The following is a 13303-nucleotide window of genomic DNA, read 5'->3' as shown; positions in this document are numbered from 1 at the left end:
TTATAAGTCTTTATTTTAAATTATACTTTATAATTAAGCAATCACTAATGAATATACAGGTAAATGTTTTACAGGATTAATTGTCCCACTTTACATTTACATTTATACATTTAAGGCAGACACTCTTAACCAGAGCGACTTACAAAAGTGCTTTGAAGTCATTGGATAAATCCTTCCCCTGGTTACTAGATTATTAAATAAGAACCATCAGTCACACACTGTTGGGAACTTTTTTGGTTTGTTTGTTTGTTTGTTTGTTTGTTGTTGTTGTTTTGGGGGGGGGAGCAGTGGAGATTAACCCACTTTACCAATATTCAACTTTTTTAATGAAACGTTAATTATCATCCTATGTATTTAACATATAATTTAATAATACAGACAGGCGGACTTCAATAAGATTTCCTACCAATATTTAAAATGCTCTGATATAAAATGAGCTGTTACACTAGCATTATGTAAATATATTGAATTAATTGATTATATTATGCATATTATTATTATTATTATTATTTGTTTGTTTATTTCAGTGTCATATCTGTCATTTTATACTATATATATAAAAGGCAATTATTCACTACAGTTCTCATGAATTTAAACTTTTGTTTTTTCACTCAGGCAACCACAACAGCTACCTCTAATGTATAGGGGTCCTTGAATTCATGTGCCATATGTTAGACTGAATTTGTCTTTAATCATTTGTTAAACTTGGTTAACAATAGTGTTTTGATGGAAATGTTAAATACTTTGAATGTGCGCATGCGCAGTATGTTTATTTGCTGAATATAGTGTTGATAATTATTATTAATACAACTCTGCTACGTCTGATTGTACCTACTCCATATAAAACAGCGGCCACACAGTCAATTTTACTTCAGTATTTTTATTTATTAGATTTGAAGCGCTTTGTTTCGATTTGCGCTGTGTGATTAACCCGGAAGTAGTTCCTTGGCTAATTTCGCCCTCTAACCAGGAATCCGCAGTGCGCATGCGCAGATGCGCGCTGAGTGAGTCGCAGTGATGAGAGATGACAGGTCGGGTCAGGATGGCTGAGACTGGAGCACAGGTAAACTGATTCACTTTTTATTATTATTATTATTATTATTTTTATACTCAAGAGAGTTTTAATAATCTGACTACTATATGAGCTGCAAAAACAGGAGATTGTTACACCTTTACATCTACTGTGTGTCATTTATGATTTATATCCAGTGTTTCACCAGGGCAGAAAGTTTAAAAACTAATATTAATAAGATTATAGACACTCCAGTTAGTTATATATGCACACACACACACACACACACACACACACACACACACCTAGTGTAATGTCTTGGGGAGGAACCTGAAGAACCTGGAAAAGTGTTTTCCTCCTAATTACTGTTAACTGTCAGTAATGTTGTGCAGTGTGTTACCCGAACACTTTGTGTTATTCACAGCTCTTAGCCAGGATCGAGGGGAGGAGATCACTGAAAGACATTGATCAGCACATTTTTCCTGAAAATGGTGGTCCAACTCAAGGTAAGGAAAAAACACATTTCACCTGCTTCACATTACAGCACATGGAAACTGAAATCATTTATCCAACCATTCATCCATACATCTTTCCAACTATTCATCCAACCAATCATTCATCCAACTAGCCATTCATGCATCTTTTCAAACATTTATCCAACCATTCATCCATACATCTATCCCATTATCTATCCATCCAGCTATCTGTTCAATGATCTGTCAAACTATCTATCCGACAGTCAATCTAACCACCCATCCAACCATCTATCCAACCATTTATTCAAACATTCATCCAACCATCTGTTCAACAATTCATTCATCACCCCTTCGAATCAAGACACGACCAGGTCGTACTGTATATACAAGGTGCCATATAGGCCATACAAATGTAACCTATGCGTATTTTTTAAAGAATGAAGAAGCTCCAAAATGTCAGTGCTGTACTATTCTAACCATAAAGCACATACTTTTAGACTGCCCAAATTTTAATACCATACGAAAACAATTTCTACCAGAACAAGATTTAAAAAAACATACTCTGCAAGACAAAATCAGAAAAACTACCATTTCTATCTAAGGTCCACCTAAAGAATCTAATGTAAAATCTTGTTCTTCTGGCCAAGACCATGTTATAATGTGATATTTATTTTTATCTATTATTATTATATCCTTTTTTACTTTCCCACAACTCTCTAAATCACTTACATTTAACATAATATAAAATTGGTTTGGATAAACTAGCTTAATATTTGATATGAATTTGAATGTGAAATGATTGTCATTAATAATTTTTTATATCTTTTTACATTAATCTTTCATATTACTTGTCCATCCAAACATCCAGTGAGCCTACCATTCTTTAATCTAACCAGTCATCCATTTATTTATCTGTCCTTTCAACCAGAAAGCAAATTTATCATGAACTTTGGTAAATTATCTGTCCACCCATTAAGTCTTTGTCCAACCACCCATCTATGCATGAATCCATGGATCCACCCAAGCAATTCAACCTTTAGTCATGAAACTGAAACATTTGTCATGAATAATGTTTTACATTATATCTATCTATCCACCCATCCTACCAACCAACCATATAGTTGAAATTAAAGTGTTTGTCATTAGTATTTTTTTGTATTACCATGCATTGATTTATTCGTTTTTATATCACTGTTATCTGTCTAACTCTACATCCAGTCCTTACATCCACCTATTCAACCACAAGACAGAAACCTAAATGCTTTTCATAGATATATAGTTTTATAGTTTCACATAAAATAGAAACTCCCACACTTTTTTTCACAGATTTTTCCATGCATTCATCCATCTGTCCGATTGAAACAGAAGGACTTGTCATTAGCAATGTTTCACATATTTTCTAACCTCCAGGTGATGTGATTGAGTTTCACGGAGTAGAAGGGAGTGGTAAGACAGAGATGTTGTACCACCTCCTTAGCCGCTGTATCCTCCCCACGCACAGCGGAGGACTGGAAGTGGAAGTCGTCTTCGTGGACACTGATTACCACTTCGACATGCTGCGCCTGGTGAGCATCCTGGAGGCCCGTGTGACCTCGTCACCGCCAGAGAGTGAGATGGAGGAAGTGGTCCGTTCCAGCCTGCGCCGCCTCTCCGTGCTGCACTGTTCCAGCTCTGTCCAGCTCCTCTTCACGCTACACTATCTGGAAGGAATTCTGTGCAGTCGGCCCACCTTGTGCCTGCTCATCATAGACAGCATCTCAGCTTTCTATTGGACAGACCGCGCCAACGGTGGTGACAGCTTGGCTCGGCAGGAAGCCAACCTGCGGAAGTGCACCGAGATCCTGGATAGGCTCAGGAGAGACTATGGCGTTGTTGTTTTCGCCACCACGCATGCGGTTATGAGGAACTATTCATCCAGCTCGACAGCATCTGGATCGTCAGAGTCGAGCGGGTCCACTCCTTCGTGGAAATGCAGCTCGGAATTCGACAAGCAGTATCTTTGCCGAGCCTGGCAAAAGCTGCTCACACACAGACTTCTGTTCTCGAAAAGTGACCAAAGTAGTGTATCTGAAGATCACAAGCAGCTATTCTCAGTGGCATGTAACACTGTAAGGACTAAAGGAACTCATCGGTGTGTGTTTTATGTCACAGAAGCAGGCGTTCAGTTTAGTGAGTGAAACCACAGACATCTGTGCACATCTGTGATTCAATTCTTTTTAATCAGACGATACAGGGGACAAAATATCAGGAAGCGTGCAGGGTCTGCTGGGTTGGGGTTGTGTGCTGTCTGATCTCTGAAAGAAGTAAACATGGAAAACAATATAATCAGTAGGACGCAACTTATCTAATCAGGCATTTTTCATCTTCCTATATTACGCATTAACTATTGTTTTTCATCTTTCTTAAAGGTATTTTTGCTACACGTTACTGGATTTAAATAAAGCTGGAAATAACACGTGTCAGTTTTGTTTTTTTATATATATATATTTTTATGTGGTGGGACTAAATCGCTGTGTGTCGTTAAGAAAAACCACTTGTTAGTGACACTCATTAGAACAAAAAGCCTTTTAATAGGGAGCAAAAAGACTGGACTTTGGAGTGATGGGAAAAAAGGTCATATGACCTGATGAGTCAAGATTGAACAATGACCTATTCCAGAGTGATGGATGCGTCAAGGTAATAAGAGAAGCCCATGAAGCCACACTATGCATAGTGTCAACTGTACAAACCTCTGGAGACAGTGTTGATCTGGTGTTGCTTCAGTTGCTCAGGTCTGAGCTCAGTAACGTTATGTGGCAATAAAATGAAGTCAGCTGATGACCTAAATGTACTGAATGACCAGGTTATCACATCAGGACATCCGCACGGCCATTTTTCAGGACTCTGAATGTGTAAGCGTGGTTCTGGGAACATGAGGAATCATTTTCGCGCATTTCACGTTGTGTGCGTTAAACAAAGCTTTGTTTTTTAATTATTTTTTTGGGTTTTTTCAATTTTCTCCCTGATTTAGTCGTGGCCAATTCCTCCCCGTCACTAGGGGGCTCCCACATTAAGGCTACTACTACCACTCAGTCAGGAGGGCGAAGACTATCCCGTGTTTCCTCCGAACCGCATGACGTCAGCCGACCGCATTTTTTCGAACCGCGTGCGCGAGCTCACAGACGCCCCTGATTGGCTGTAGAGCCATGATTAATGTGGGAGCGCGGGTACCTCTCATTCCTCCCCCCTGAGAGAGCTCAGCCAATCAGCTCGCTCTGTGCCTCCGGCTGTGAGAGGAAAACAGCATCACCCGGAGCTCGAATCAGCGATCCACTCGCTAAACAAAGCTAACAGTGGTCAAATTATTTTTTTGCACCAGGGTATAAAGGTTCCCCACATTATATTCCCTACTACACTAGAAAGATTCCCTATTAGTTGGAGTTTCATGTAAAACTCTTTTAGAAAGCAAAGTACCATTACCCATGCACATAACCCTCGAAGAAACCTTTTTTTTACTTTCCTAATGCAATAACTGAGTCTCATGAAGCATAGTGAGGTCATAACTAGCTTCCTTGCCGTAAATTCTCCCACTGCCGACATTTTCCCCTAGCCCTCATTTTCCACCATCTCCACTTTACCAGATGAGAGCTTGCACAGCATTTCACTTTAGCCATAGCGGAAATCTAGTAAGTCTTGATGTTCAGCCAAGGCACCGCCGTGCTCCAGGAGTGGAGCAGAGTCCCTTGTACTTAAGAAGTATTCCCACCCGGGGTGTCCCCTTACTGATAACACAGCAAAGCAGCTTGGCACTGACTGACACCTGAGTGGTGTTGCGCCTTCATGGCTTGTATAGTCACAGTCAACCTCAGGGGTATGTCACTGAGAGCTTAGTGCCCGCAGTAGGGCTTTCCTTGGTGAACAGATTTGAGGTGAGGGGTCGGACAAAGAGTTATCCCAATGACCCTATGAGAAAACCCTGGACTAGTGAAGCCTTCTGAGCCTGTTGGCTGAGATATAGCAAAACTGAAAGTCATGACTGTTAACAGTGCCAGCTCTGACGAGGTTACAGGTTGCAATACAGTAGGCTTGCTTCTAGCAAAATGCCTGGGTGAATGTCTTACAGATACTACATCTTCCCACACAGCAAGCGAAACCACAATAAACACAATGGTCTGTATTTATTAAAGCCGCATGGAAAATAGTGCAAATGTAATGTAAGAATCAATGCATGTCTGATTCACGAAACACAAAGGACTCATCTTCAGCTGCATGTTCCCACCCACTATGCTAGTATGTCCTAATTCATCCTTAAAGCATTTCATTTACATTCAAATTGCCATATTTTAAAAGGAAAGCCGCAGTCTTGCTGCCGTGGTCAAACTCCAGCTATGAATTTGAGGAGAATTCACAGAGAATGGCAGGTAATGAGTGAGTAAATTAAAAACATAATTTTGAGGTTTAGGTGGATTGATGGCTTCATGGTTAGCACTGTGGCCTCATAACTCCAGGATTGAGGGTTCAATTCCCGTCTCTGGTCTGTATGTGGTGCTTTCTCCCCATGGTTGATGGTTTCCTCTGGGTACTCTAGTTTCCTCCCAAAGTCCAAAGACAGGCAGATTAGATTAGGCAGTTTGCTAGGGAGCATAAAGGATGGACTTTGGAGCGATGGAAAAAGGTAATGTGGTCTGATGAGTCCAGATTGAGCGTATTCCAGAGCGATTGGTGTGTCAGGGTAAGAAGTAAAGCACATGTAGTGATGCTCCCATCATGCCACTGTACAAGTCTCTGGAGAAAGTGTTATGATCTGGAGTTGATCAGTTACTCAGGTCGAGACTCAGCAACGTTATGTGGAAATAAAATGAAGTCAGCTGACGACCTGAATGTACTGAATCACCAGGTTATTACATTTATGGAGATTTCCTTCCGTTAAGGCACGAACATATTCCAGGACTCAACTTGTGAACGAGTGTTTCTGGTGGTTTAAACGTTTCCTACATTATATTCTCTACTACACCAGAATGATTCCCTATTTGTGAGGGTATGATGTCAGAATTAATCTGCAGATTAGGCTAATTGGAATTCGTGGTGTGTGAGTGTGATAGTGTGTGTGTGCAGGGTAATAGATTGATGCCCTATCCAGAGTGTTCCCCGTTTGGTGCTTAGGATAGGCTCCAGGTCCTCCTTCGACCCTGAACAGGAAAAATGCTAAAGAAAATAAGTGAGTGAATAATTTAGTTTATTAAACGAAGCCCTGACTGGTGCTTCAATAAAAAATATTAATAAGAAAGACTACATTATTCTCCAGGAAACTTGCATCCCCTGACCTCATTCCCTTCGCTTTTTACAGTGTATACTTCTATTACAGTATTTAAGCAAACTTCAGTTTCCAAGAGTAAAGGAAAAAGGCTTTGTGTTTGACATCGCTGAACATAAAAACAGTTTTTGCATCGTTAGAAGTGGCATAATATCTGAGCACGAAATAATAATAAATTTTTTCTTCTTTTTTTTTTAAACGAAACAACATAAAATACAGTTCCAATGATGGAAGTAACAGTTGAATACTTAATGTCTTTCACAGTCCTTTGCTTTTGGTGAAGAGAATGGGGTTGTGTCTATATATTAGTATAAAGAAAGTTGTATGCTCTTTTTTTCTATTTCATTTGCTGCCCTCTAATAGACTAGTATCCTAACCATGTTTATCCCCACATCTCCTCCTGTGTCCCCTAGATCTCTATTGCGTGTTGAGGAGAAACGGCAGGGCGTTTATTAAGGACAGTCTAGTGATTGTAGTAAGAGGTAATAAATGAGGGTATGATCCATATTCAAGGACAAGAAAATATGTGAGGGTTGAAACTAGGACAAAGCGAGAACACAGAAATGAACTTACTTCGCTAAACTTACAGACATGAAACTCAAAATGACTTTGCCTTGAAACACTGTAAGCCTTTAAAGGTTTTAATAGTTAAAGGTGTAACTATTATTAATATGTTATGTGTTTTAGTCAGTTAGGTGAGTCTGCATTTAAAAAGCTTGACCGCAAAACGCAATTCAAGGACTTAATGTCGTGATCCTGCCTTATTCGTCCCCTGGTTTTGGGTTTTGTGACCTATGCTGCAGGGTTTTTTTTCCGAACTGAAACTTGTCCCGGAGTTCAGTTACCATTTCCCAGCATGCACCCCTCCACCACATGGTTGTAATTCTATTCACCTGCACCTTGTTTAGTTGATTAGTCTGTCTATTTATAGTCCTTGTTTGTGGTGGTTCCATGTATTGTCTTGCATGTTTGATCTGTTCTGTTGAGTTTACTGGTTTGGTACGCTGTTTGTATTCTGTGTTCATTACCCTTAGCCCTAGTCCTAGTTTTCATGCTCATAGTTGTTTATCTGTCTGCACTCGCACTGTCCCCCCTTTCCTCCATACATGACACTTTTACTCATTTGGGCAAATAATTTTTCTCTAGTTTTTAATGCAACCTTCTGTTTTCTCCACTTTTACGTACACTGCTTTTGCTGCATTCGGGAGTCATAATGTACTTGTATTAATATGCTTGAAAGAGAATTAAGTGGAGAAATAACTTTACAACCCTTAAATGTGAAAAAACAAATATGGAAAGCTGATGTTTTAAACATTGTGGGGTGAGTGATGGATTTTCTCTTGGGTCGTGAACAAATGGACGTTATGCGCTGCAGACCTGTACAGCAAGCTGTCCTCATTTACTGGAGCAAAATTCAACTGGTAGAGGAGGAGGAGGATGACGCTGTAAACTAAAGTTGATGTATTGTTTCTGATATTTCTCATGATCAACAATCTTTGTAATTAAAATGGTTTGTGTGCAACATTTTTTTGTTTGATCTAACTTTTTTGATTGACTCTATGAAATCACAACCAAAGCAAGGGTTTTATATATATGTATGTATATTTTTTTATGTAATACAAATTACATACTTAATAACCACAAACACACCTGCAGGCCTTTAGGACTTTATCCATTATGTCAAAACTTTATATATAGCAATTATAGCTTTTTTGGTACATCACAATAAAATCATACTTGTATAACCAAAACAATTTAAATCCTTACCTTATTCTTTTTTTACATCCTTGTGATGCAAAGAAATATGCACAAAATATTCTTTTTTTTTCTCTTTCTCTTTTTTGGGTTTTCCCCCGATTTTTCTCCCTGATTTAGTCGTGGCCAATTCCTCCCTGCCACTAGGGGGCTCCCACATTAAGCTCCTACTATCACTCAGTCGGGTGGGCCGCAGATATCACGTGTTTCCTTCGACCCACGTGACGTCACCGACCACATCTTTTCGAACTGCTTGCTCACGCACCATTGGGGGCAGCGTAACACACTCAGAGGACAGCGCTATCCGCTCCTTCTGCTTGTGTGAGCTCACAGACTCCCCTGATTAGCTGTACAGCCGTCATTAATGTGGGGGCCCGAAGTACCTCTCATCCCTCACCTCTGAGAGGGCTCGGCCAATCAGCTCTCTCTAGGCCTCCGGCTGCGAGAGGTTACAGCATCCCCCAGGGATCGAACTTGCGATTTCCGGATGATAGGGCGAGCACTTTACCACTGCGCCACTCGGAGGCCCACAAAATATTCTTTATCAGTTTGTACAACTAATTTAATTTTAAATAAAGTTATCTCATTTTGCTGGCAAACTGTTCATTTACACACACTCCCATCAGACCTAATAAAAGAGCCACAGATGACACGGGCAGTAAGGAGTAGGAAAATTTAAGTGAATTTTGTGTAGGTTAATCAAATAATTTGATTTGATTAGAGACTGTAAACCGGAAAACCCCATCAAGATCATTCAGTCGCAAGATTTAATGTAGTTCACACATGGCATTAGCATTCTCAGCAGAACGATCTTATGCTTTAGTGGCTTTCTGTGTCAGCTGCATAGCATGTGTATGGGCAATATGAACCACCACCATAAGCCATAATTTATTTCAAATAAGTTCAATGCCATTTTATTTATATAACACTTTTAACTATGGTCAGTGTCAAGAGCATCCTTAAGGAAATAAAAAGAAAATATGGAAATAAGTTTGAAAAATGAGATCATCAGGTGAGAAATCATCAGATTGTCTCTAATGAGCAAGCCGAGGGTGACGGTCGCAGGGAAAACCTCCCTGAGATGGCAATAGCAAGAAACCTTAAGAGGACCTAGACTCAGGGAACAGGGAACCCATCCTCATTTGGGTGATAATGGATAATGTGAATCAGAATGGCAGTGCGATCATCGATCAAACTTTCTACCTTGGTGGTATCGTAGTGAAACACTGGGATAAGTGCATTAGTGTAGCAGGGTGTCACTCACTCACTCATCGTCTATGGGAACAGGGAACCCATAGAAGATACAGTAGCAGGGACTGACCTGCAGTCAAACTGTGTGTTAGAAGGCTGGGCGTTCAGTTTAACAGAAGAGGAGTTAATATGGAGTCCACTTTCGTTGTTGGAGGGGCATTAGTGGCTCAGTGGTGAGTGTCTCGCCTGCCATGCGGAAGGCCCAGGTTTGATTCCCAGTCATGCCCAAACCCCAGGATGCAGTGGCGTTCCCAAGCCCAGAAAAAAAGGGTGGGTTGTGTCAGGAAGGGCATCCGGCATAAAACCTGTGCCAAGCTTGGATCGAACGGTCCTCTGTGGTGACGCCTTGCCGGGAACAGTCGGAAGACCAACAACAACCACTGTCGTTGTTGGGGACTCAGGTACAAAACTGGAATTTTAGTCCTGAACTATTGGTTGACTACAGTCACAAGAGTCACATTAGAAGAAAAAATGCTGCCATCAGCTGAGATCAAGACCATCTTCATGGTCAAGTAGAACCAACACCAGTCAAGCAGACCACACATGGGAGCCATACTCTGTTGTACCCTTTTATTTGATCCCTCACATGATGCATTTCTTCGTGATCCATATCTGTTGATGTCTGCTTTCATGCTAGCTGCTCATCTAATCTATAACCTCTTTGTTTAGGAAGAGCAATAGCTGTATCCCTAAGTATTCCAGATATAAACCTTCTTCAAACTTCTTTATCCTGGAACTTAAACACGGTTTTCAACCACCATGTCCTGCTGATGTAGCACGCTTGAAGGGTTTGCAACTCTGTTCAGGAAGGATCTTATTTCCCAACTAAATATGGTGTCTGCATCCAGATCACTTTCACGTTAGAGTGGTCACAGACGAGGGACCGCGGACCTACAGTGTGGGAGACCATTCAACTTTGCAAAAGCCGCAGCAATACTGCTGAAGTAGTGAGTAGTTGTGTTCACCTAATCTGTGACATACTGTTCTATGCTTAGTTCCCATGGGACTTTGGTTTCTTTTTCGTGTTTAAATTCAAGTAGGTATCCATCCATGCTTAAAGTTTCTGTGGCTACCATTTCTTATTCTTAAGCTAGCTTTACACTGTAAGGTTGTCAGTCTGATTTTTCTGCTGCTGCACACAATAAGTATGTAAGAAAAATCTTGATGTATAGAGGACAGTGGTCAGATCACATAATGTGACATGCTCACCAAAACTACAACTAAAGACAGACTATAACAAACTTACAGTATGTCTACAGTATGTCTCTAATACGCTGTATACAGTATTAAAGTATGATTGCTGCTACAACAAATTTTTTAATTAATTTTTAAGTTACATACATCTTTGTACTTGAGGTGGTACAATGTTGCAGTTCTTCCGTGATTTAAACTCTTACTCTAGTACCTCTAAACTATGCACACTGCCTTAAATTTGTTTCAAATTGTAACCAAATAAAAAAATTATACAGAAATGGTATATTTATGAAACTCCATCTAACCCTATCCTCTGCATCCTCCTCAATCTGGCCTCTCTGACTTTATCTTCAAAACATCTAATGTGGGTTGTCCCTCTGATGAACTCATTCTTGATCCTATCGATCCTTGTCACTCCCAAAGAGAACCTCAACATCTTCAGCTCTGCTACCTCCAACTCTGCCTCCTGTCTTTTCTTTAGCGCCACTGTCTCTAAGCCGTAGAGCATCGCTGGTCTCACCACTGTCTTGAGCACACTCTCCATTGCTCTGGACCGTTGACCCTAAGTACTTAAAGTCTTGCACCTTCTTTACCTCTGCTCCCTGTAGCCTCACCGTTCCACTTGGGTCCTTCTCATTCACCCTCCTGGAACCACTCTTTCACAATCTGAGTCCTGGAATAAGTCTGTGCCATCATAGAAGAAAAACCCAGAAACACGGATGTGATAATCTGGTCATTCATGACATTCAGGTCATCATCTGACTTTTTATTGCCGCATAACGTTGCTGAGTCTCGACCTGAGCAACTCCAGATCATAACACTGCCACATGAGGCTTGTACAGTGGACACTATGCATGATTGCATGATATGCTTGCCTTCTTACTCTGACACACCCATCGCTCTGGAATAGGCTCAATCTGGACTCAGCAGATCACATGACCCTTTTTCCTCCGACTACACCGAATTTTTTTACCATGCAACTACACCAAGTTTTTTAAGTGATCTCCATTCATGATTGTTTTTCTCGACCACATTTGTTCCACAAAGTTGTCAGTCCTGAAAAACCATTCAAACTGCTTCGTTCTGTCACGTCTTCAATAAAGAAAAACTACCCATGTGCAGAAACACGACTGCTGTAATTTAATAATATATGACGCTGTTAGATCCTGGATTCTGATTGGTCAGAAGGGGTTGAGTAGCTTTCTAAAACTGAAGTGCATCTTTAAATCACATAGGTGATTTATGAATATTTTACATTTACATGACAAATGTTCAACATATCCTGATACAATTCATAATAAATGATTTGCTGTTATAACAAATATAATTATTGAAATGGTGATGAGTCTCCAGTCAGAGGTAAAGCTATCATTTTGAGCCTCTAACATACTTATTTTTTAAGCTTTTACCTCTTTTCTTTCCATAATTTCATCCAACTGTTTTGTTTACTGCTGTTACTGTATATATATATTGCATAATATCTCATGAAGGTCCCAAGTATAATAATACATTTTAAACTTTTTAAATAATGTATTGATGCAAGAGGAAAAAAAAGCTTTGCATAATTATACCATTTCTTATTTTTCTGTAACAGCACACCCCATGAGCAAAAGACGTTAACCCCAGCTGACCAGTCAGGTTAAAGTTTTTTCCATTTCGTCACCATACCATAGAAGCTTTTTATGTGATAAAAACCTGTGATTTAATCAGATCCTGCAGACACAGGGATGTCAGTGTTATTTATTTTTGTTATTTTGTCTGCACATGATTTCCTGCGTATTTTTAATCCATCGTCTTAGAGGCAACCAGTGAAGCGCATCTTACAAATACTCCCATTTTAAGGGATTTTGATACTTTTTGTTATTATTTGTTTTCTATGATAAATAATTTGTTTTATTATTCTTTTTTTTTACTCATATGAAGGATTAATGTTATACTTGAGGACAAAAGTTCTTAGCAGAGAGAGGGCCATCAGAAAGCTTTAACGTGGTCCAATACAACGTGAACGTGAAACAGATTCCAAAAAAATGGTTCCACTGCTGATCTCCCTCTGTCTAAAAGGCCAAGACTGACGAAGCCAAGTCAGACTAATTCAATGGCAACATTTTTTGAGAAAACATATGATAAGTTATCTGTCTATCCAATAACTTTTGGCTGCAGCTGGACTTGCTGGACGTGCAAGTAGGCTGTATCATGGGACAAAGTGGACTCTTATTATCAGTGTCCTCTGAATTTAGAATTTCTGCTGCAGATGTTTGTATAATATTAAACTTTATTATTTATTGTACAAAAATTTATTTAGTTAGAAATGTATATTGTCTC

The 13303-nt window shown here is 39.8% G+C and overlaps 1 protein-coding gene across 1 annotated transcript; it reads left to right on the top strand.

Annotated features, from left to right (window-relative positions):
• The first annotated feature begins 988 nt into the window (after window positions 1–988).
• xrcc2 (X-ray repair complementing defective repair in Chinese hamster cells 2) lies at window positions 989–3943 on the top strand. The gene is made up of 3 exons (XM_053494724.1): window positions 989–1063; window positions 1437–1518; window positions 2899–3943. The coding sequence occupies exons 1-3, from the start codon at window positions 1025–1027 to the stop codon at window positions 3663–3665; spliced, it is 888 nt and encodes a 295-aa protein (XP_053350699.1). The 5' UTR covers window positions 989–1024; the 3' UTR covers window positions 3666–3943.
• The last annotated feature ends 9360 nt before the right edge of the window (window positions 3944–13303 follow it).

The sequence above is a fragment of the Clarias gariepinus genome, chromosome 4 (genome assembly GCF_024256425.1).
Source record: "Clarias gariepinus isolate MV-2021 ecotype Netherlands chromosome 4, CGAR_prim_01v2, whole genome shotgun sequence".
Lineage (NCBI taxonomy): Eukaryota > Metazoa > Chordata > Actinopteri > Siluriformes > Clariidae > Clarias > Clarias gariepinus.
Note: the sequence above shows the minus strand (reverse complement) of the source record. Positions and strands in the feature narration are given on the sequence as shown.

Excerpts from the sequence above, each read along its gene's own strand:
- xrcc2 (XM_053494724.1), top strand. The coding sequence starts at position 1,025 with ATGACAGGTCGGGTCAGGATGGCTGAGACTGGAGCACAG. Across the intron at positions 1,064-1,436 it reads TGGCTGAGACTGGAGCACAG|CTCTTAGCCAGGATCGAGGG; the intron begins GTAAACTGATTC and ends TGTTATTCACAG. Across the intron at positions 1,519-2,898 it reads AAATGGTGGTCCAACTCAAG|GTGATGTGATTGAGTTTCAC; the intron begins GTAAGGAAAAAA and ends TCTAACCTCCAG.